The sequence below is a fragment of the Cuculus canorus genome, chromosome 8, assembly GCF_017976375.1.
Source record: "Cuculus canorus isolate bCucCan1 chromosome 8, bCucCan1.pri, whole genome shotgun sequence".
Taxonomy (NCBI): domain Eukaryota; kingdom Metazoa; phylum Chordata; class Aves; order Cuculiformes; family Cuculidae; genus Cuculus; species Cuculus canorus.
The window spans coordinates 23,332,580-23,356,349 of NC_071408.1; the positions used below are offsets into that span (position 1 = coordinate 23,332,580).

Genomic DNA, 23,770 nt, shown 5'->3' on the forward strand with positions numbered 1-23,770 from the left:
CCCTTTCCCTTGCCCAAGACAAATTTTTAATATTTTAATAATTATCCTGAAAAAAAGCATGGCATAATAGTTTGCTGATGTAAAACCACTTGGGAGAATGGTAAATAATGAAGATAAATTCATGACACAGAGTAATCTGGATCGTTGGATGAGCTGTAACCCATCTGTTTTGCTGCTTGTGATATTGTATGAACAGTATGAGAGTGTTTACTTCCAGACAGTTGACTTTATTCTGAAAATAGTCTCTGAAGAGCACTTGATGTTGTTCAGTGGAATGTTAATTCTAGAATGGCCATGTTTTAAAGGTAATTTCAGTCCTTTGATGTGGGAGTATCTCAGGTAGGTGTGAAGAGATTGTGTTACTGCTCTGCTAGTGATTGTGAAACTCTTACTGGAAGAGTGCAGTTCTGTGGTACCTATTTACTATCACTGGAATTTTTATTGTAGACTGCCATTTACAGTATTAAATGTTAATCTTGTTTATTCTGATGGTTAAAAAGTTTAAGGAGGTTACTAAGGAATGGAAGCCTTTTGTCTTCATCATGTGGTGAGATGTTCCTGCCCTTGTAGAACAAAAGCAAACGTGAGGTTGTTCAGTGGAGTGGAGGAGCTTTCTCTGAGAACTGATGTAATAAAGAAGGCGAGATTGTCAAACTGAGAGCAGTGAAGGAGTAAGGGGGAAGCAAATAGAGGTAGAGCGAAGACGGTGGTTGGATGAAGGTGCTCAACTTAGCTATGTGTTGTAAAGAATGTCAAGAACATAAAGGTCATTATTTCTAGTTTTTTTAATCTATGCCTGAAGTCTGGAAGAACACATCTTTTGTAATCTTTGTAAATAAATACATTGCTGCCAAAACCTGACTTAACTGTTGGTTTCTCCTCCTAGCTCTAAGAGTTTACTAGATAACGAATTTTGGAGAATGGTTTAGATCTAAAAGGTTCAGATGTACTCTTGTTGAACTGCAGCGTTTTGGCTCAGACTGTTCTGGTGTCTTGTCGTAACTAGAGAGTCGGGCTGGTGGTTGGTTAGAACAGTCTTTTCTGGTTGTAAGCTTAATGCTAGTGAGGAGTTTTCCTAGGAAACAGATTTTTATTGGAAAATGTTGATTCATCAAAGCAGACTTTCTATGGAAGCCCAGGCAGGTGGGTTGTCTCGGCAGTGGGTGGAGCTTCTGAACAAAAATGAGGAAAGCCTTGGGGCCCTGCAGGACCGCGTTCTCCTGATACAGTTTTGGTTTTAGGCTCTGTCACTCAGGTACACCTGAATGCATGGAGTGTTTGCTGGTCTGTGGAGGGACTTCCTCGCTCTGTGCTGCTGGGTTTGTTTCACTTGTTACAAGCGAGTAACAAATAGGGTTAGAGGCAATGGGTATAAACTGGAGAGGGACAGATTTAGACTAGACATTAGGAAGAATTTCTTCACTGTGAGAGTGCTGAGGCACTGGCACAGGTTGCCCAGGGAAGTTGTGGCTGCCCCATCCCTGGAGATGTTCAAGGCCAGGTTGGATGGGGCTTTGGGCAGTCTTATCTAGTGGGATGTCCCTGCCCATGGCAGGGGGGTTCGAACTGGATGATCTTTAAGGTCCTTTCCAACCCTAACTATTCTGTGATCTTAATTCTAAATCAGGGCATGGACTTAAGCCTGGCTTTTCTAGAGCCTTGTGGTGCATGTCCTGCCTGCTGGATTGCTGTAAAAGGAGCCACAAAAAGATTTTGGGCACAGTGTTTTTGACAAAAAAAATAGTAGACCCTGGGTTAATTCTGAGGCCAAAACAAGCCGAACTTTTTGATTTTCATACTTCAGCTGAAGGGGGGGAGCTTAGGTGCTTGTTTTGAAGCAGGAATAAAAGTGTTCGCCCTCAAGAAAGCACAGTGCTACAAGGTGATTGCACCGTGGTTGGAGAACAGGCATGTGGCATAACTCCACAAGTGCCTAAAGATATTACTTATAATCCTCTTATTCAGCCATGTGATACCAACTACTGGGATAAGTCATTAATCAGAATGTTAGTTGTATTTATGTCATAAAGGCTTGTTAACTCCAACAATGTCCCAAGGAAAGTGATGCTGAGGAACCAAAAGAAGGAGGGGGAAAAAAAAACCCTATCAAGTTTCATTCTGTATCCATCCATATAAAATGCAGGCCTTAAAACTTCTGGCAATATGCCAGGGCGTAACTGACAACTTTAATTGTACGGTTTGTATAAATGGCATAGAAAGCTGTTACAGTTGGTTGCATTTCCGCCCGCCTCCCAGACCCTGAAAAAGAAGAGTAAATTTTAGTGTGGATAAATACCAGTTTACTAATGATAAACAGTAATTATTATCTCCTTTAAGATATTAGAAGCGAAATAGATGTGACCATTGATTAGGGCAGGAGTTATTTGGAAGCAGATTATCATAGAGAGAAATCCCTCTTTGCCATGTATATGTATCAATTTTCCTTTTACCACAGTGAATTTAATAATTTTCTGTTTTGATTTTGAAAGCAGATGTCTAAAATTTTGGAAGGAATCTGTCTTAGTGCTTTGAATTTGAACCTTTAGAAGGGTTTTGTTTCAACAAATGTGAGACAAAGTGTGTTTCTTTGTGGCCACTGAGGCTGATGAGTAATCAAATTAATGAGTACAGTTCATCAGGCTGGTGTTTTATAGTATGTTCATTTTTTTTTCTACTTTGCAGTATCAGTCTAGTCAAAGAATCGTGATACAGGAGGCGAAGACAGAGCTGTCGTGACTCCACTGCATTTTAAACTGATTTCTCCATTATCTCTGTTCTTCTTACTCCTCTTAGGGATGAGATGGGTGTTAGCATAGTCTGGGGCTCATAGTATTTATGGCAGTAGGTGATTTTCCAAGAAGTTTTTAACACGAAATTGGTTTAGAGGTTACTTAGAGCAGCTTGTTAGGTAACCTGTGGCCATGGTGAAGTCAGCTAGGAGTTAAGCACAGCCACAAAACACAGACTGCAATGAGATTTGAAGACGTACTCTGCAAATTTCTTCAGTACCGCCACCCTCCTCTGTGCTGAGTGTATTGGAAAAAAGTAGCCCTTCATTGTCATTGTGAAGGTTGGCAAAGGAAGTACTTTTGTATCTGTCTAATGCAATCTGTGTCAGTACTAGGTATTATTTTAATCACTAGATCTCAAAAAATAGATATACAAAGAAAGTCAGGATTGTATCGTCACCTGGATTTTTCTTTGGTTATTTTATTGCATAATGTCAATGAGAGGGGTTACGTTAGGTGCACACAAGGTTGTAGTTTGGCTCTGGAAAGCACTAACCAAACATCAGGGACTCCTGAGGATACTTAAAGATACTTTACTCCATCAAGCAAAATAATTTATGCATAATAGCTTATAAATTGCTAGGAAATTTAAAGGTGTCAAGGTCACCATGGTGACTTATTAGATCCCTGTTTCATGTAGGAGTGTCTTAAGTTATCCTTGACATTATCTTTCAGTTCAATCCAGGTATCAAAATCCCTGGGGAGGTGTGTTCCCAGGGGAGAAATTAAGTGGATTGAGGTGTCTTTAAAGTTTGGCTTTTCCACTTAAAACTAAACCACTGAATCAGAGTGGTTGAGGTTGAAAGAGACCTCTGGAGGTCACCTGCTCAAGCTGGGCCACCTAGAGCTGGTTACCCAGGGCCATTTCCAGCTGGAGACTCCACAAGTTGTCTGAGAAACCTGTGCCAGTGCTCGGTCACCCTCAGAGTAAAAAAGTGTTCCCCAATGTTCAGGCAGAGCCTCCCATGTTTCAGTTTGTGCCCATTGCCTATGGTTCTGTCACTGAGCACCACTTAAAAGAGCCTGACTCCATCCTCTTGGCACCCTTCCTTCAAGTGTCTCTACACACGATACAATCCCTCTGAGCCTTCTCTTCTCCAGACAGAACAGCCCCAGCTCTCTCACCCTTTGCTCATAGGAGAAACAATTCATTCCTTTCGTCCTCATCATGGCCCTTTGTTGGACTTTCTCAAGTATGCACGTGTCTCTCTTGTACTGAGGAGCCCTGAAGTGCACACAGGTGTGACTCCAGGTGTGACCTCACTAGTGCCGTGCAGAGGGGAAACATCACCTCCCTCAACCTGCTGGCAGCAACACTGCTGATGCAGCTCAGGATACCATTAGCCCTATTTGCAGCAAGGGCACGTTGCTGGCACGCTGCTTTCTCCTTGAAAGAAAAAGGAACTGAAGTGGCTCATTTTGAGAAACAACACCTGACGTATACCTATTGAGAACAGGCATACTGCGGGTGGAGATTTTGTTGGAGGGATATCCTTGTCTGCCTGCAAGTATTTTTTTCATACTGCCTGCAATATAAAATTATCTGCCTAATTTTAAAAGTGTGAACAGTAGAAATAGCAATTCTTGCTCTTTAGCAGGATTTGTCTAAGTGGTGGTGTTTGTCAGGGGTGGGCTAGCAAGGTCCACAGACAGTTTCTGTGGCAGGAATTCATCAGAGCTTTCCCTTCAGCATATTTCCTAAGTCAACTTTGTTGGACCTCTAGACCTGAAGATATTTTGATTGATTTGCAAAGGATTATAACATGCATGGGTACGGCTGAATGCTGTAAATACATGCACTATATAAACTCTTCTTCCACCAGAGGAAAGGTGCTGGCAGTGGCTGCAGGGAGGAGTTAATTGTTTTCCTTGCACTAATGCCAAAATTTTTGGCTTTCTGCAAAAGAGGCACCATCTGAAATCCCACTGAAGAATATTTAAGCTGAACAAATTGGGATGGAAAGTTGGCAGAAAAGGAGGGGAGGAAAAAGCTGTAATGTTTGGTGTAGACTGGAATGTTTCCGGTGGGAAGATCTGGTTGAGAAAAAATCTATTTTTGCTGTGGTTATAGCGTTGTATTACTTGTCTCCTTGAGTTTTCCTGAGTAACTCCCAAAATAGAAGAAGAATAGCTGGATTTGTGTAATGTGTTGTAGTATTTATTAGATACTGCATTTAAAAAAAAAACAACTTTATTCTATGTCACCTGGATGGTTAGACATGCAGTTAACTCCTGTGCTTTGTTATGTGTGTGTAATAGCTATCCTTGGCTCAGAATTGGAACATCTCAGCATAGTTATTGAAGCTGGAGCTGTAGGCACAGTTTCTTGTACAAATCTAAATGTATTAATATTTCTGGATTATTTTGCATATCCTTTGTGTTTGATTTCTAGTTTGTTTAGACCTGATTCCCATCAGACTGAGGAATTTCTGGAACTGGATTAGTATTTGTTTTTTAAAAAGCATTAAAAATATATAGTCAAATGAGCTGTGCTTTGCATCTTGTGTTTTCTTGCAGAACTAAAGATAGTATGTATCATGCACTGACTTATGCCACCATATTGGAAATGCAAGCTATGATGACATTTGATCCTCAGGACATACTGAATGCAGGAAATACAATGAAGGAAGCTCAAGCCACCTGTCAAAAGTAAGTGTGGAGCAACTCAGTCAGTAAGTCTCTTCATGAGAAAGTTTTGAAAGACATAGATGTTAAGAAAGGTCATGTAGTTTCCTAGAGTTCCTATGAAAACTGAGATTGGAAGGGACATCAGGAGGTCATCTAGTCCAGCCTCCTGCTCAAAGGAGGGTCAGTTGTGAGATCAGACGACATAACTGAGGATTTTCAGCAGTCTAGTTTTGAAAGCTTTGGTTTACCACAATGTCTGATTTTTCTTGTCAATTAGATTTCTGTCTTATCTGTAGCCCTGGTTCTGCAGTGTCTGGGAGATATTTACCATTTACAGACACTGCATAACCTTCCCATTTGGTGATGGTTGTTCTGTAGCTAGCTGTTACATGAAGAATAAAGGATGGATCCCAGAAGGACCACGTTGACTGAATTCTGTATAGAATGTGCTAAAGTTTGTATATATGGTAAGCTGACAGAGGGTTGGTGAGCGCTAGAGGTATGTTAGTGACTGTATGGGTGGCCAGCTAAAAGGTATTGTTCTTTTGTGGGTGCTTCATGTTCAGAATGACCAAACTGACTTTTCTGCAGATTTAGGAAGAAATCAACAGTAGCTGATTCCATCAACAACCTTGTGCATAGACAGAGCCTTGAGCACTTTACTGAAGGTAACATTATCTGTAAATGCATGGTTTTGTCTTTTTGAGTTTTTGCTACAATTTGAATTGTGTAGAATTCTTCACATAATAATCTTGCAGATTATGAGTTCACTGATAAAATCTCTGATTTGACAATTCCAAAATTGCTGGATCAATGTTTTGGCAATTGCCATGTCACCACCTCCAAAATCAACGTTTTGTGTTGGTTACTTACTCAGCATTTGCAAAAATTACTGGGTAAAGAAATACCTAGAAAGATTAGAGATCCAAGAAAAGCAATAGAGAATTCCTGCAAAGTTTCTATAGCTGTGTGTCATTACTGTTTGGAGTTGTTTCAGTAGTGTAGAACTGAAACACTACATGGAATCTGGAAAATATTTTTGTTGGTTTGAGCTTTGTGATCATAGTCCTAATTAATGGACCAAGTGTTTTTTAATTACTTTTTGTCTGATTGATTTGTTTTTTCTCTCTGTGTGACACTAGAGGAAATCCATGCAGAAATTTGCTATGCTGAATGTTTACTCCAGAGAGCAGCACTTACATTCCTCCAGGTATGGATCCCTGTGTAGCTCTTCAGGGAAAAAAATGTACACATCATACAAATTTCTTTTCTTAAAATTAATGTAATGGTGAAAGACCCTAGTTTGACCTAATGATATAAAACTCTTTCATCTGGGTTGAATCTGGATGTTATCTGGACTGTCTGCTGATGAAACAGTAGAATGTTTTGTTATCCCTCATGATTACCTAGAAGTGCTTATCTTGATAGTGGTGAGTCTCCTATGATGCCCTACTTCAGTCCCTTTTGGATGTGTGAAATGTAAGCACAGTAAGCACTGGTTTTCAAATACTCTGTGTTGGAATATCAGCTTACAAAGAAAAAAAAAAAAGGAGATAGACATTGAAGCTGTGCTGGAATGCAAGCAGGTTTTTGTTTCAGTCAGGCTGGTGTTTGCTTTCCCAAGACTTTCTCACTTGTATTTTCTTGAACAGCTATTACCGTCTGCTTAGCTATTAAGCTCCACACATGCTGTTTGTTAACAGTGCTGCCTGTCTTTAAAAGAAGGGGAGCTCTGCCTCTTCTTTGAATTTTGTCTGTCTGTGATAATGAAGCTTGATTTTTTTGATGAATCAACAGTGCTGATGGATCAGCCTTGCTGGGTTTCAGCAATTTAAATTTGCACTTTTAATTGTTAATCATAGTTGGGATAACTGATTTTTTCTTCTTGATTTGGCTGGACTTGCTGTGTGATAGTGGGCATCTTCATCTATGCAGAGGGGATAATAAAAGTCACATTCAAAAAGTGGTTCTGCTTCTTGGCTCAAAGATGCTGGTAGAGAATTAAATGCAGGTGCTGATTTTATAGTGTTTGGGAGTTGCCAGATGGGCTCTGATTTGTGTTGCTTATGGTAGTTTATGAATCGTGTAAACGTTTTCAGTGATGTGCCATGCTCCTCTGCCAGAAACTATTACTTCATAGCAAAACCAGCACTCAGAGTAGCTTCTTCTGGAGGTTTTTAGAGTGCTAATGCTGGTGACTTTGTGATAAGATGCTGGATTTTTAAATGGTCCTGTTTCCATATTCGTGATACTATAGGATGAGTAGTCTCTAGGACTGGAGACATTTTGGTGATATCTGAAGCTATGAAAGTGAGGCTTTTCAAAACATCTCCATTGTGTCAGTAAGAAAGTAGTTTTTAATGCAGCATCTCTTGGTTTTAACCATTTTTGCAGGTATCTGTTTTTAAAACTGTTTACAGATGCATGAGAAATTTAAGAGTAAGAAAATAATGTCTTATCCTCTCCTGTATGAAGAATGCCTGTTTGTTTGCTTCCTTTTATATTGTGTTTAATTTTTCATGAACGTGAACTAGGTTTAAAAATTAAACAAAGGCACTTGGTTCCAACAGCTATTGAAGTGGGTTAGTTTTAATGCTTCATATAAAGGACCAAATCCAGTTAAAAAAACATAAAAATTAGTCTTGGGATTTTTCAGGGGCCGGACATTGGTTATCTCTGTTGTTGGTATCATGAGTATTTTGAGTTTAGCCTTTGTAAAACGATCTTTTTTCCCCTTTCCATTTTCCATTCAGAGGAATATATAACTGAACCTTCTACATAGGGTTAGGTATGCTCAACCTCGCTCTCCTGGCACCAATTAAAACTGCCTTTTCCTGCAGAACAAATAGAAACAGAGTTACATTTCTTTGTGGCAGTTTTGTTTGCAGGTGATTAGGACTCAAGTCTGGGGATATGTCATCAGGAATTACATGTTCACATATGGTGCGTAGTTTCTGTCCTCAATTATCACTCTTGATAGTGTTGCTTAAGGATGACAGGAAAGAGGACAGGTGGTGCTGCAGGAGTAAGCCCTTGCCCTTCAGTTCGGGTCATTAGGCTTCCTGTACTAGTTCAGAGAAAGCAAAGTCTGGAAGAAGTTGTATTGTAACTTCAGTTGGATTGAGTTGTCTTCCTGAATTGCAGAGGGTGGAAAGCTCTTCGAGACAGGTTCTGCTTCTTTGTTTGCCTGTTGATGAGCACAGTTGGGGCCTGTTTCTTTAAAAATTAGAGTAGAACAACTAGATGTTCCTCTAATATGTGCTGTTTTCTCCACAATGTTTCATACTGCTTCTTAAAATACCATCACAGAAAAATCATCTGCTAAAACACATGCAGCCTTTCCATCCCAAAGAAATAGCAGGTATCAAACCAAAACAGAATGAAAGGCTATATATGATGAGAAAGGCAAGAAACTGCCACCGGAAGGTTAGGAGACTTGAGAGACAACTGCGAACTAATGGTCCCCCAGACATACTTTGTTGTAAGTTCCGAGTTCAATATAGCTTATAATGTAACGTGTTACCATACTACTATGGATCTTGGAGATACTTGAGTTTTCAGAAAAGAAAGAGCATATCCTGTAAAACTTTACTTAGCGCATTTCCTTTTTTAGGATGTGAAACAATATTCTGTAGACTCCTGGGCACAGGCAGTTATTTGTATCTGGTGCTGAGCCAGGAAACGTTCAGATCTTAACTGTGCTGAGGACAAACGAGAGAAAGCTATTTTTTGAAACAGCCATAAATGCTTGTACCTTAGGTGCCATTCAGTAGCTCAGTCCTTATGTTCATTAATACAAATTCAGATGGTCCAAAGGTTATAGAGGCTAAACTGTTCACAGAGGGCCTTAAAATAAAGTTTGTGTCTGAGCACAGTAAAAATAATTAAATATAAAAAGGAAGTCCTAAATCCATGCATTGTTTTTCAGAGACTTAGATTGTCCATGTCATGAAGGTTATGTCCAAGGCACGTGTTTATCTCAAGAATACAAAAGCTCTTTATAATCTCATAAATTCATATTCCTAATGTGTTTCCTTTCTAACAGGATGAGAATATGGTTAGCTTCATAAAAGGAGGCATCAAAGTCCGAAACAGTTACCAAACATACAGGTAAGTGATGATGTGATTAAGAGTACTTTTTCAATAAAAAGCACTGCTGGGCAAATTATCCAATTCAAATTTATTACTGTTGTATGTATTGCAGCCATTATTGTGGGGTTTCATGTCTATAGCCTTTCTCAGCTCCCACACATTCCTCCTTTGCATAACAAAGGACATTGATATTACGGCCTATATGGTTTGTAAAAATAAGGGGTCCTAAACCTTGCTAACTCCCAAGGTTTGCCTACTTCAAATACTATGTTCTTGAAATTATGTCAAAAAAAACCTATTCTAAATGATGTAGTGCTCATTGTGTCTGCATAGCACAATTTGGGAGTCTTGCTGTCCTTAGGAATATGAAGAGGCTTTTCTTCATAGTTCTGGCTGCAACATTCAAGACCAATAGCTGAAACACAAGTAGTTCCATAGTAAATGCATGAAATTGTATAGTGAATGCATGAAAAACAAAATTAAGAGGCAATAAACTGAAGAGCTTGCAATTAAAGGTATAAATGGCTTCAAACAAAGATTAAACCAATTTACAGGAAATAGGTGTATAGAGGCTAGTTAGCAGAGTAAATATATGCAGTCTCTCTGCACCGTGAAGTCCCTGAACAGTCAATTCCAAGAGAATGCTTTTCTAAGCATATGCCACTGTCTCTGTGAAATATTTGGTTTGCTGGTCTTTCAGTCTGGTTAAGTATGGCAATTCTTCGCTCTGAAGAGAAGGTGCACGCTGTTGAAAATGAGAAGTGAGGTTGCTCATCTGATCTCAAAATATGCCCATTATTTGGTGTCTGTAGGCCAAAAATAGCTGCTTAAGCAGATTTTTTTTTTTGTCCAGGGAGTTATGGAGAGCTACTTTCATCATATGCAAAAGATGTCAAAGCTCAGTGGTAAATTCTAAAAATTACATTAAAATGCACACCATGGGAAGCAAACTTAGTTACGCCTCAGTAAATTAAGATCCAGTCTAGTATCTATAAGAACAAAATGCTATAAATCTAGTAGATCTTAGGTGGTCTTCAAAATAATGCTAATAACAATGTGCATATTACTGAGACATGTATTCTAACAAAGGGAAAGTTTGTGTGCGAGATTGGCAGTAATGATTTTTTCATGGTAACCTTGCTGTTGGAAGAAAGAATTGTTTGCATTTCTGGTGAGAGTATAGTACAAAAGGTTACAGAGAAAACAATGAAATATGGAAAAGAAATTTTATTTGCTTTGGTCGATCAATGTTTTTTACAACACAGATTTTGATATAAAAGGCCATCTTTTCTTTCCCCATCATCAGCAAGACTGCCTGATAATCCACAACAACAGTAACCCTGAAGAGACTGGAGGAGTAAATGTTGCAAAGACACAGTTTTTAAAACTCTGTTTCTGGGAGGAAAGGTTACCATCCACTGTAAAAAAAGATGGAAGGAAATCAAACAATAATTCAGCATAAAACATTTGTTTATTGACAGTGAATAAGAAGTATCAGGAAACTTTCACACTAGTACAGATTTGTACGAATAATTTTGAAAACTGAAAGCTAAATATACATCATACTTTGTTTTATTTTAGAACTTTAAATTTGGACTCAGAACAGCCACAGAATGTCACGTGTCTAGCAGTCACAAAACAGTATCCAGTGCAGATTGTCCAGAAATGTACTGAAAGGGAGAGAGATGAGAATGTCTGTACTTGTGTGGGTTGAAGATGACTCTAAATGCATGTCCGTTGAAAAGAGGGCAACGACAACAAACTGTCCTATATCTGTTGGCAGCAACCGGCGAGTAAAAATGTGACAGCCTGCACACAAATATGTGGCTGCCATTAAAACAGTGTTTTTCTTCTCTTAGTAATTAACAAAATAAACTAAAATAATAGTGTAAAAAAACACATAAAGCTTACAGACAAAAAGAGTTCAAATCCAGCTGATTGCACAGGGAAATAAAGGTGCGCTACAGAGTTGAGAGCTATGAAAGTTAGGAAAATAAGTGAAAAGCAGTTTCTGATATAAATACCCATTTAAAAATATTTCTTACAAGTGTCTTTTCCTGTATTTAACAAAATGTCCTTTTGAATGAACATGCATAGAAAGGGGATACCTATTACAGAGATTAGTCAAACTGCAAACAAAATTGCTAATTTAAATTTAACTCTCCTGCACTGTCCCATCATCTTTTTGCAGTAGTAAAGGTTGGTGTTGCTCCCAACAGCCATTCTTGAAACATTTTCAGGCATAGATGTGATTGTAAATTGGCAGTGACTATTTGACAGGAATTTATCCTCAGTACTCCATATTTTTGAGTCGATGGTAATGTGGCAGAATTTATTTGTTGAAAATCCGAACAAAATGTTGTTGATATTGTTCACCTGGGTGAGGTGACAAATTGACCTTTTTTGAACTACTATGTAGTTCAAGGTAATTGGTTACTTTCTAATTCATAGTTTTATTTAATGACAATATAAAGGAATTGTGTAATTTTCAGAGAGCTGGACAGTCTCATACAGTCTCCACATTATGTCAAAGGAGAGAACCATCTTCATTTTGAGGGAGGTGTAAAACTTGGAGTTGGAGCATTTAATCTGGTATGTACCAACAGTTCTCTTGAGCTGAAGTCCTATAACCCCCTGAAAATGCCCTTAACTTAAAGACCTGAGAAGTTCCATTGACATTAGTGTTAGTAATTATAGAGTTAAAATTAGGTTTGTGCAGCGATGCTTGCAGATGGAAATACACTTTAGAAATGGACTGTTGCCCACAATGTGGGCAACGCTGCTTTGTGTGTGCAGACCCACTTGCACGTCCTGATGGGGAGATAATCAGCTGAGAAATCGTCTTGTGTGATGTGGGCTAAGGGTGTGTTCTTTGAGAATATAGCCAAGTGCCAGTGCCCAGCATCCAGTAATGGTCTTCATTAGCCAAGTGACCAACACTTCAGAAGTCCTTGGAGGGGAAGGTATTATATTCTCAATGAGAAGGGGCTCACTGGGCAAGGGGTAGGAGAAGCCTTGTGCAGAAGCAGCAGTTGCCTGTGCTTGTTGACTTCCATCTGCTGTTTAACTGACACTTGGGAAGCAACCAGGCTTTTTGTGTCAGGGCAGTTGGTGAGGCAAGGTGCATGGAGTCTGGGGTGTTGCTCAGGCCACTGTTGGCTGTTGTTGCTTGTGTTCTGCTCAGAAAGCAGCTGGTCAGGTGGTACAGGATGGTTCCTCCTCTGTCAGAGAGGCATTGACCCAGGAATCATGAATGTGGTTGTTCAGATAATGGGCTGCAGAAAGTGCCTGGTGCTTCCCCTTGCTTGTATTACTTTTTGTGTCTGGCACATGCCCAAATGTAGGTTTACTGTACAAAGAACAAATGCATCCTGTGAGGTATGCACCCAGTAGTTATGAAATTTCCAAGAAGTACTAGAGCTACTAAGCATGAGCTGTGTAAATGTATTTCTGTGCAGGGAATCCTGGAGGCACAGGGTGTCTGTATCAAGTAAATATTTCTGTCTAAATTGTATGTAAAATATAGGAGGTATATACATTTACCCAGGAAACTGTCAGACATAGAAAGATGGGTTTAGTAATTTTAGTTGTTATTTCTTGTGTTTGGAAAAGTTTATAGTATGCAGCTGGTAGCTGACAGGCAGAAGGACTATTACTGGATAACTGTTGCATTTTTTTCTGTAGACGTTGTCCATGTTTCCTGCACGGATTCTGAGATTATTGGAGTTTGTTGGATTTTCTGGAAACAAGGTAAATGTGAACTAAATGTTATTATTGCTACATTGCCCTCACTCTTAAATTAAAACAATGGAGGCAGGAGTTTCTGTCTTCTTCCTCACATTAGCTGTAACCCTCTGAAACACTCTGATTGGTGGCACATCTGCACTGTTGGACTGATGCTTTCATGCAGCTCAGTTTTCCTTTATATTTTTGTCTGAGCTATTACACTTCAAAGATTGCTATACCATTGTTCCATGGTGATACAGTTGTGAAACTTGACAAAGACAATGGCTAATACAATGATGTTGACATATTTAGTTTTTTAGTTACTGGTCTTTTGATGTATGCTTGTGCTTAGAAATCCATAGCCAAAAGCGTATTCTTAGCCTCTAATAGCTTGCTGAATAGTTCCTGTCATTATGGTATCTGAATGTCTCTGACAGGTTCCTGCATGACATCCAGCTGGGGAAAAAAATTCAATTTAATATCTGACTTTTTTTTTCTCTGTGTTTTTAATAGCAACTGATAACTTGAGTGTGTCACCTAAAATTCTCTTTGTCTGAAAGAGTAAGTGCTTTTTTGCCAAGAGAGTAAGTAGTCTGACCTGTTGTTTGTGTGTGCAGTTTAAGGACAGAAGTTTAGTAAAAAAACACCAGTAAACTCATATGAACCTCAGTTATTCTGCAGGGCAGAGGCACAGAAAGTGCTATTTTAGTTTTTCTTTCAAAATAGAATACTAAATTGATAGGAATATCTTGACCTTGATACCTTGTACCTGCCCTTGTTTCTCATTCTACCGTCAGAATATGAGAGTCACTCAAAGTTGGGTTCTGGGATTAAGAAAATACAGTCTGTGTAACCAAAAGCATTTATTTAATAAATGCTAGGTAAGGTAAATGTTTGATGTCCTGCAAATGCAACAAAAGCTGTATAAGCAAGTTAAAACTTCACTCTTTTGTAACGCTTTCTATTTACAAAACATATTTCCTTAATCAGAGCTCCAACCTTAGGTGATGGGTGGATGAGCATCGTCAGCATTTTATTAGTTTACAGGAAGGATCTTGGATATGAAAATAAAATGTCTAGTTTAAAAGCAAGGAGCTTTTGGCAGAGCATGGATTAGAACTTGGGAATTTCCAGGAGCTGACCAGGAGATTTTTCACAAGCAGTACAGGCAAAAATCAGGTAGTTCTACCTGTCAGTTACGAAAACAAAGAGCATCTAAAGCAAAATATTCTCCTAGAAATGTAAGAGCAAGTCATGTACCAGCGGAGTTCTGAGAATACTTTGCTGAACAGTCATTACTGCAGATGAAAATTGTCCCTAATTGAATATTTGTTGTTTTCTTTTGGCCCTGGGATTTCTTGTATGGCTATGAGTGGGCTGATATTTGTGTTGATGAGTCAGCTTCAGTTCCAGTTTTTTAATAACTCACTGAAGCGTGACCTAGATTACCATTAATTTAAGCAAAAACCTGCTGTCTGCATGCTGTAAAAAAGGAATATTTTAAACATGTTGATCAAAGTTCATTGATAGTCATTTTTTTTAACATCCTAAAAAAGTCTTTGTGCACTTCACATAAGTGAGTCAGATGCCTAAAGCCAAAAGCAAAATTGCAGTTGCATTTACAACCCTTTCCCCTGATTTTCCAAACCTTGCAAGAGGAAGCTCTCCCCTGCATTACAGACAAGAATCTAGAACGTGAAAGAAACCATGACAGGGAGAGGAAAAGCTGTGTGTCATGTCCTGCACCCCATCCAGAAAAGAGGGGTTTTGAATACATCTGTGTTTGATCTTGCAGTGTTTTCCATTAGATGCTCAGGGTGAGCATGAGTGTGCAAAAGACCATGGTTAGTGCCTTGAGCTGTTTACAGTTTACCTGAGAGCTGCAGTGCAGTGCTTGCTTTTGGTATGGGTCATGTGCTTATTAAAATTGGATATAAAATTGCATTGTGATATCTTCCACAATACTAATCTGCCTTGAAGCTAGCAGATATGCCCCTAGGGACTCTTCTTGTCTTTCAGATATGTCATGTCTGATAGTAAATGAGAACATGCCCAAAGCTCCATTACTTCCTAAGCCATTTGCGGGCACTACAGATAACATGATCAGTTTAACAGGAGTCTGGAGTCTCAAAATAGTAGGTGGGATAAAATCAAGAAAGTATAAAACTAACCTGAGGCTGTGTTTCTTCCCTTTTGGTCGAATATGTGCAAGTTGTGCCCTTCTTCAAGTTCCAGTTCCTTACCCCTGTATCATTAGTCACAATACGGGTTCATTTGTGTTCGAGGGCATACGCCCTGCATTTGATCATTGAGGTTCAATGTAGTTTTGCCCAATTTCGTGAGAATTTTTTTTGTGGGCAGAGGTTTTAGAAGCCATCAGGTATGCTGTGCTGGGAAGGCATTCCTTCCTCACTCGCTGGGTGTTAGGTGTAGCATATGTCCTGTCTTGTGTTTAATGGTAACCAACTTCTGATGTGACGTCCGAAGAGTCCTTGCACTCTCCTGTATAAGCACTGAACCCTTCTTACTGACTCCTCTGCCAGGTCTTGTGCTAATATTTACTATTGTTCTTACTTTATAGCCAATTACAAATAATGTGCTGCTAAACTGTAGAAAATTTTGACATGAACGTGTCATACGTTAAGTGCAATTTGTCAGGAGGGCGGATGACAGCATGATGGCAGGGAAAGGCAGGGAAACTTTCAGAGAGAACCAGTTTCTTTCAAATGATACTTTTTGATGTGGGAGGACATTTTTCTCAAAGCAGCTGAGCTGAAGAATATTTTTGATGTGTCAATTAGCAATAAAGTGAATTCCAGTTTCACACTAAGTGTCTTTTTGAATTGCATTTTGGCCTCTTCTGCAAATTTTAAATGAAGGTTAATCTAAAATTATTTCATGGAATACATTCAAATGCCCTGTCTACCAGTTTAACAAGTCAGTTCTTTGTAAATGCTGTTAGTAGTATCCATCCTCCTTGCTAAGCCTGCAGTAATGTGATCAGGTCATGGGATGTGAACAATGACCTTGCTTTGCTTTCATTGTCAAGATCCCTAATTAGAAGAATGATTTGAATATATAATTCAAGAGTTTTCACTTCAGGAGAGTAGATGGATTTTAGTCAGTGACAGCTGAAACACAGAGGAACCAATCTTAATGTTGTCTGGTAGTGTTTTTAAGCATTGTCCTTGTTCGTCCTTCATTCGCTGTGGGAATCCCCACTGCTCATGGCGGCAGTCCTGAATGACAGCGTTGAATGTCTTGGGACAAGGATCAAATCAATGAGATACTGATGTAGTATAACATAATGACAGTTTTGGAAGTTAAGAGGTCATGGGATGTTATGAGCAGCTTGTACACAAAGGTGAGGGTTATCGCATTGCATCACATTTGTCTCCAAGAAGTGTCATTGCTCCCTGCTCTGCATTATGTCTTATACCCTTCAGAGTAACATTTTGTGTGAAAACAAAACCTAGATGTGTTAATGTCATGTATTTTGGAGAAATTATGAACACTTTTTGCCCTGACATCTGTTTTATATTGCAGCAGTAAACCCTGTAATAGACTTTGTGTGGAAGCTCATTCCTGGTGTTCTTGTATTACTCATATCACCTGTGGCATAGGTGTGGGAGATATTTATGGGTTATTTATGGTTGGAAGGTGTGTCATAACAATCAAATATAGTATGCTGACTTAAGGACTGGCACCAGTGAGTTCAGTTTGTTTACAGAGTTTCTCCTTAGGCTCAAGTAGTTGCTGCTTGTGATTTGGTTCCGAGATCCTCAGTTTGATCCCCAGTAAGGATTATGTGGTGGTGTTGCCCAACTCATGACGCCTGATTAGGTTTGTTGGCTAATCTCCGTAGGCTGCCTGTGGAGAAAGAATAGGTGCTTGGAAAGATGATTCACAGTGCCTGACCTAGGCTGCTGTGTCGAATTGTTCCTCGGAGGAGTACTGTTGTCTCTGCCAGCTGCAGAGGGAGCTGAGAGAGGCTGACCAAGTGTGGTATCTAAAACATGTTTCCCAGCAATGTGCGCATCCTCCTCCTTTCCTGGGAATCTCATCATAACCAAAGCTGTTTCCAACAGACTTTTTTGAGGAGAAGCAGCTTTGTTGCAGCCTTTTCCACAAACAGACATTGTAATACTGATAACAACTACTTCTAGATGTTTTTTTTCAGACTGGGTCTGCTCATTATATTCTTAATTTAATATAGAAAGTTTGGAGTATTCAAGTAGCAGAGGGAAGGGTAAGCATTCTTTAATACCTGTACTGGACAAAATAGGATTGCAGACATACCACAGAGTGAACTAACTTGCACGGCGAGCTTCCCATGCCAGTGCAACTACTCGGTTTCAGACTTTAGGCTCAAGTATGCCAGATTCGCAGCCCTCTTCTGATGAATGGGCAATGTTCTTAATCCTGCTTTCCAGGATGCAGTTCCATGTTGGGTGGCTATGAGTTGCATTCATTATTCAGATGATAACTTTGTATTTGGCTGTATTAAAATCCATTTTTGAGACTAAAAAGCATAGAACATCAACTTGACAAATGATTAAGTTATTCTATATGACTAATAAAATTTGTTTCTGTATCATTCTTAGTGTTATTCACAAATGTGATTGGCATTCTTTTTATATGTATTTTTATATTATGTGGAAGATATCAAACTAGTACTGAAGTCAGTGGAGGCTCAGTGAAATATCCAGCCTGAAGATTTTTCACTTAAAAAGAAAGTATGCTTTGGAAATCTACTTTGGAAATTTTTTTCTGCCAAAATTCGTTCCACAGAATGTTTTGTCTTACTTCTACCTCGTTACAGTGCTATATTTTTTAAAATCAAAATATTTGTGGATTTCATCTGGACAATTTCAAAGAAGCTGAGTATATCACTTATGTTGCTTATCTGTATCAATCAAACTTTAGCTCTCAGAAAATGAAGTTGGCTTTGTTTTGCTGATTGCTTGATTTCCTTTAAGTCACTGATTTTCAGTAGTGATTTTACTATCTTTTGATTTGTTCTGAAGTGACATGCAATTGAGTATTTTCATTATTTTGTCCAGGCTAGATGTTGAACTAACCAACCTGCAAATATGTGTGCTAATGGTACCTTTCCCTGTAACAGTAATTAATGTAATAAATAGAGGTTTTTTTAAAAAACACAAATAACTATTTACGTGAACAAGCTTAACCACACTCATTAAGTGAAAAACTATATGTATGATGAAAATAGAATATTATTACGGGCCTCAGGGTTTACAAAGTAAGTGGTAAAGGTGAGATAACGTAACACTGTTTTGGCAAGGACAAACAAAAGGTGAAAATCTGTGTTGAGGTTGTGCTGTGAGTGCTGTCTCTGATACCTTCCGCAGTGTCTCCAATAGACATCCCCCAGGGTCCCTATTTATAGTGTAGCTGGTTTGAGAGGATGTCCTTATAGTCACATACATCATGTTCCAGTAACTTTCCGTTGCAGTCATAGTGTAACTTTTAAACAGAATTGTCCCCAGCACGTGGTGGATGCCTTAGTATGTGTATTTACTAGTAGGCAGATCTCATGTTTTATACATTTGCATATTTATGTTCTTGCTGTTGTTATCATGGAACCAGACCTAGAATGGGCTGCTAAATGCTGTTGCCTCAGGAGCTTGAATCCTTAAAGCTGGTTATCCATCATGTTGTCACTGAATCCGGGTACAGCATTATACTTGATTGCTTTAGTTTTTCCCAAAGAGAACAGAAATATTCTTCTTTCCGTCATGTTTTTCCACTTATTGCAGTGGGCCAACATCATCGCAAAGCTCCTTTTGTTCTTAGCATGTTTAAAAGCATCCTTTTGCCCTGTCGTCTTTTGCCCTGCTTAGCTACAGATTTTTTTTATTTTATCTTTAGCTTGCTTATGCAGTGACTAACAGCAAACATCGATACACTGCACAATGCCTTGCATTTCAAAACTCTGTGTTTTTTGTTTCTGGAATGCTGTTCAGCAGCACTGGGATGATGGTGATAAGTTGTCTCGCATTCTCTTGTGTTAACCATGTAACACATCCCAAATTGCTGCCCTGTCATCGTATGTTTTCCAGGCTAAGCAGTAACTCCATGAAAAAACATTCCATAACTTCATATGTGTATTTTTATCTCTGCTGGCTGTTTAAGCAACGTATGTCAGTGCATTTGGGGAATTTGGTGAGTGAGCAATCTGTAGGGGACAGTGCGAAAGTTAACAGATTAGCAAAACGCAGCTTTGGTTCTTGTCCAATACTTTGTCCTGCTCACCTCTGTTTGTACAGGAGCATGGTCTGCTGCAGCTTCAAGAAGGAGCATCATCATACAGCTTTAGGTCGGTGCTGTGTACCATGCTGTTGCTTTGCTATCATACTTTCATGACCTTTGTGTTAGGTAAGATTGTTTATAATAACTCTTGGATTTGATTAGTTCTTGTGGGACACTGAGGGGAAAAAGATAATTCCATCACCTATTTGTTGGTGAATTGTTTGTTCATGGCTAGATTAAGTATAACTCATTTGTGGATAATTTTACAATAATGAACATAACTGAAGAGAGTGTCTTAATCTTCAAGATGGAGGTTTGCTTAACACATAAGGGAGACAGTGGAGACAGTGAAAGAAATTATGAGATTTAAATCAGTCTTCAGTAGTCAGATTCATTAGTTGGGAAGTTAAATTAATGGCTGTTAGTCATGACTTCCTGAATATTTTGTTCATGTTTATATGTCGTCCCTGACTGTTTTGGGAGGTCATGGCTTCCCGCTGGGGCATGCTTCCCTCTTATCTCTTGCTGAGACAATCTACAAAATATGTTTGTGCATAAGTGAGTTTTCCAGTCAACAAGCATGATGGTTGTTCAGGTCTTCCTGCTTGCTGGCTTAGTGCAACACCAACCTGTATTTATGCCTTACTTATCAGAGAGAAGAACATACATGTTGGCCAGATGAGGATGGCTAGTCGGTACCTTGCATTCCTGGGTTTTTTTTCTTACTATTTTTATCATTTGCATTTTTATCCATTCTAGGGACAGGAAAAGGAAATGTTGAGGAGGCAGAAAGACTGCTTAAGCCTTACTTGACTCGCTATCCAAAGGTAAAATAAATCACAATTTAATTTGGTGTGATTGTTTATTGTTTTCTTGTCAAATAACAAAGACCTAGACTGAATGGTCAGCTTGAAAACTGTTATAGTATACTTGTATTTTTATTATTATTTATTACAGGGAGCCATATTCCTGTTTTTTGCAGGCAGGATAGAAACACTAAAGGGTAATATTGATGCGGTAAGTAATCCTTTTGCTCTGGGGAAAGTAAGTCTCAAAAGCTTTAGTGGAACCCCAGGAACAATGTTTCTTTTTTGGCTAATGCTTCCTGTATGTGATTTATATTTAATAAATTACTAACTGGAGTTTTGAAAACTATTTTGAGTAGCTTGTTTGACCAGCTTTTTTGCTGCCCTTCTAAATTTCTAGTGGTATTCTAGTGTGCCAGGATTAATGACACAGTTCTGTCATTGTTTTTCCTATCCTGAAGCAAGCTGTGTTTTTAATAACACCCAGTGGTAATCCTGTCCCTTCAGTCTCGGTGGAGAGTCGTACAAGACTTGAAAGAATGAGGGAGGTGAGGAATGGTGTCCAAAATACTCTGAGACAGAGTATCAGCTGGTGTGCAGTGTGGCACCTCCCTCAAAATCTTTGGAGCTGCAACAATAAATGCCAGCTGAGCATCTGTCCTCTGACTTTAGTTTCCTAATTTCCCTAGACACAAACATTCATTTTGCCTGTGTTCAGGACTTAATGTAACTTCCAGGAGTGGGGAGCTCTGTGGCAGGGGTAAACTTGCTTAACACCAGTATGACTGCAATGCCAAGGATCTTCTGTGAAACAAACAGATGTGATTTTGGGGAATGCTGGGCTGTTAATAAATTGAAATTTACTGGGACCATGGAGGCAGATCGTGGAGCCCCAGTGTCTGTTACAGCACTGGTGCATGTGCATTTGCACATGATTAAGGCAGTGTTTGGAATCTCTGTGTTCAGGCAGTCAATAGATATGAAGAATGTTGCGAGGCTCAGCAATACTGGAAGCAGTTTCATCACATGTGTTACTGGGAGCTCATGTGGTGCTTCACGTACAAGCGCCAGTGGAAGATGGCTTTCTTCTATGCAGACCTGCTAAGCAAAGAAAATACTTGGTCAAAGGTAAGTTAAGTGGAACAGCAGGGCAGAAGTCCTTGTTGTATCTATTAACCTTCAGTCAGATCGAGTTGGCTTTATGTAGCTTTGAAGCTTCTGTAGCTTTGAAGCTTTAGTGGCTTTGAAGATGAAGGTTGTAAAACAAAACTTGGTCTGCTCTGGCTCTTATAGAACAATGGGAATTGCAAACATTCAAATCTGAACAGATTGTGGGCAAACAGGAATCTTTGGGGCTTGACTTGTAGATAAAGAACAGCTTGTTAAAGCTGTTCTGCTGTGTTTTGACTGGCTGTGTCATCAACACATTGCAATTAATGGTCCAAGTTCTTTCATTATATTATGGATGTAAGCTTTTTTGGTGACACGTGAGGCTAGCCGTGATAATAAATGTAATTAGAAGAGGTGCTTTGCCCTGTGTATCTGAAAGGGAGAATCTCTTCCATCCAAAACCCTGGTAGCTTTCTTTTCTCCATCTTCCTCCAAGCCCTGGGGAAATCTTTCAGAAGGGATTAAGTCTGGTTGGGCTGTGTGTGTGGTTGATTGGAGGTTTGTTGCTTTTTTCCTTCTTAATGTGATCAAACTGGGGGTGGAGGTATCCTATGTTTTTTTACTACACATGGTACGTACTGGCCAAGTGGAACCAAAACCAACGTAAGATCCCAGCAGCCAGGTGAGAGCAGCTCTCCAGTGCTCTCACTCAGGCGAAAGCTGCAGTAGGGAAAGCCTGTGCCTCTGGGGATTCCAGGGTGTTCAGCCAGGCACGTTAGTCTGAACAGCTTCCTCGAACTCCCACAGCCAGGGGTGCACCACCTGGCTAAAAGCTTTAATATCCTGAAATGCTGTGGGATTAATATTAACTTGTATCCTTTTAAACCACATGTAGATTTTTATACTGTATTGCTGGGGCCTTAGAGAGGCAGAGAAGATGCTTCCTGTTAATGTTTCATCTACAGTGCAACATGATAATAGCGAACTACATGAGCTAAATGAAAGATGGTCATGTGTATGTATGGTTAGATTCCAGCGTAAATAAATAATCACAGCTTAAAATATTCCAGAAAACTCCTTAAGGCACTACTCAAGAATTCACCAACTATTATTCACTGCTGTTACAAGAGTTGTAATGTCCTCTGCTGCTTTGCTTTCCTTGGTTGCTGGATGCATGATTGCGCAGGAATCCCTGTGAAATCAGTACTTTTCAAACCCTTCAAAAACTGTTTTCTAGAGCCTAGTATTTTAGATATGCTACCAAATTGTCATTGGACGTATAGCTAAACCCTGACAACTATGGAATAGTATTTTTTCTCAGAGCATGACCTTTTGTAAGTTTTCTAGCATGTATTCCGAAGATAAATAAATAATAAAATAAAAGTTCACTTTACACAAGCGTGACATTTGTTCTTCGAACTTGGACATAAAGTATAATCTGATTCTAAGCAAACAAAGACATACACGGTAAAAACAATTTCTACATTCCACTTTCTAAAATAGTTATCTCCTGCTTAAAACTTTCTAAGATTATGTGTGTTTGCGAGCAAAAACAGCAACTTCATTTTTGTTTCCATGTTGTGCTTTATAGCAGTAATGGTGATGCTGTAAATTCATTTTTCTGTATAGATATTTTGATTGCATTTGCAGGCTACTTACATTTACATGAAAGCTGCTTATCTCAGTATGTTTGGACCAGATGACTGCAGTCCTTTTGGAGACAGCGAAGTTGAATTATTTAGGTAAAGTTTGCTAACCTCCAGTTACAATAATTTCCTACCTTTTCACATCACAGTGTTGGGGGAAGAGAGGTAAAATTATTCATTGTGCGGTTCTGCAGATCTGTGCAAATAGCTTTTGGCTGGTAAGAAATTGCAGAATGAAACATTCCTTTAGACTAAAGTGGATCCTGAGTTCAGACATCAGATTTCTCCTGGCCTGGAAATACTTCAGGAATAAAGTATTAGGTCTGTCAGCCATACAGTGGTTGATCCTGTTGCATGTAATACTCACATTCTTTTTCAGTTGTTTCCTTTAATCAAAATGGCATGTAAGATATGAAAGCCTTCAGTGGATTATGCTGCAAGATGTGTGCCTCTTAGTGGAGACATCAATCAAACTTGGTTCTTGTGTTTTGAGTCTGAGAGGAATATGAAATAGTTTTATGTGCAAGTGAATATGTGCATTATTAACACAGTGAGTTAACCTGATTGGAACGTTTAAACTCAAAAATGTTTAAGCGTTGCTGGGGCAAAGAGAATTCGTTACTTTTTGATTTTACAGTTTTCTGTAAAATCTAAATATCCCTGTTTTATGTGTTTAGAATATATTGATACTTTTCAGATT

General features: G+C 39.1%; 1 protein-coding gene across 5 annotated transcripts in view; it reads left to right on the forward strand.

Moving 5' to 3' along the window:
- The window catches only part of TTC39A (tetratricopeptide repeat domain 39A), a 50,627-nt gene that overhangs the window by 14,307 nt on the left and 12,550 nt on the right, over positions 1–23,770 (forward strand). For 4 of the 5 annotated variants that reach the window (XM_054073305.1, XM_054073306.1, XM_054073307.1 and 1 more), the window contains 11 exons: positions 5,307–5,438; positions 6,009–6,085; positions 6,560–6,627; positions 9,463–9,527; positions 12,002–12,101; positions 13,194–13,259; positions 19,526–19,634; positions 20,268–20,335; positions 20,466–20,525; positions 21,281–21,442; positions 23,075–23,166. In XM_054073305.1, the coding sequence (XP_053929280.1) occupies positions 5,307–5,438; positions 6,009–6,085; positions 6,560–6,627; positions 9,463–9,527; positions 12,002–12,101; positions 13,194–13,259; positions 19,526–19,634; positions 20,268–20,335; positions 20,466–20,525; positions 21,281–21,442; positions 23,075–23,166 (999 nt within the window). Of the gene's footprint in view, positions 1–5,306; positions 5,439–6,008; positions 6,086–6,559; positions 6,628–9,462; positions 9,528–12,001; positions 12,102–13,193; positions 13,260–19,525; positions 19,635–20,267; positions 20,336–20,465; positions 20,526–21,280; positions 21,443–23,074; positions 23,167–23,770 lie in introns of those variants that run through there. The other variant, XM_054073309.1, reaches the window with a different exon arrangement.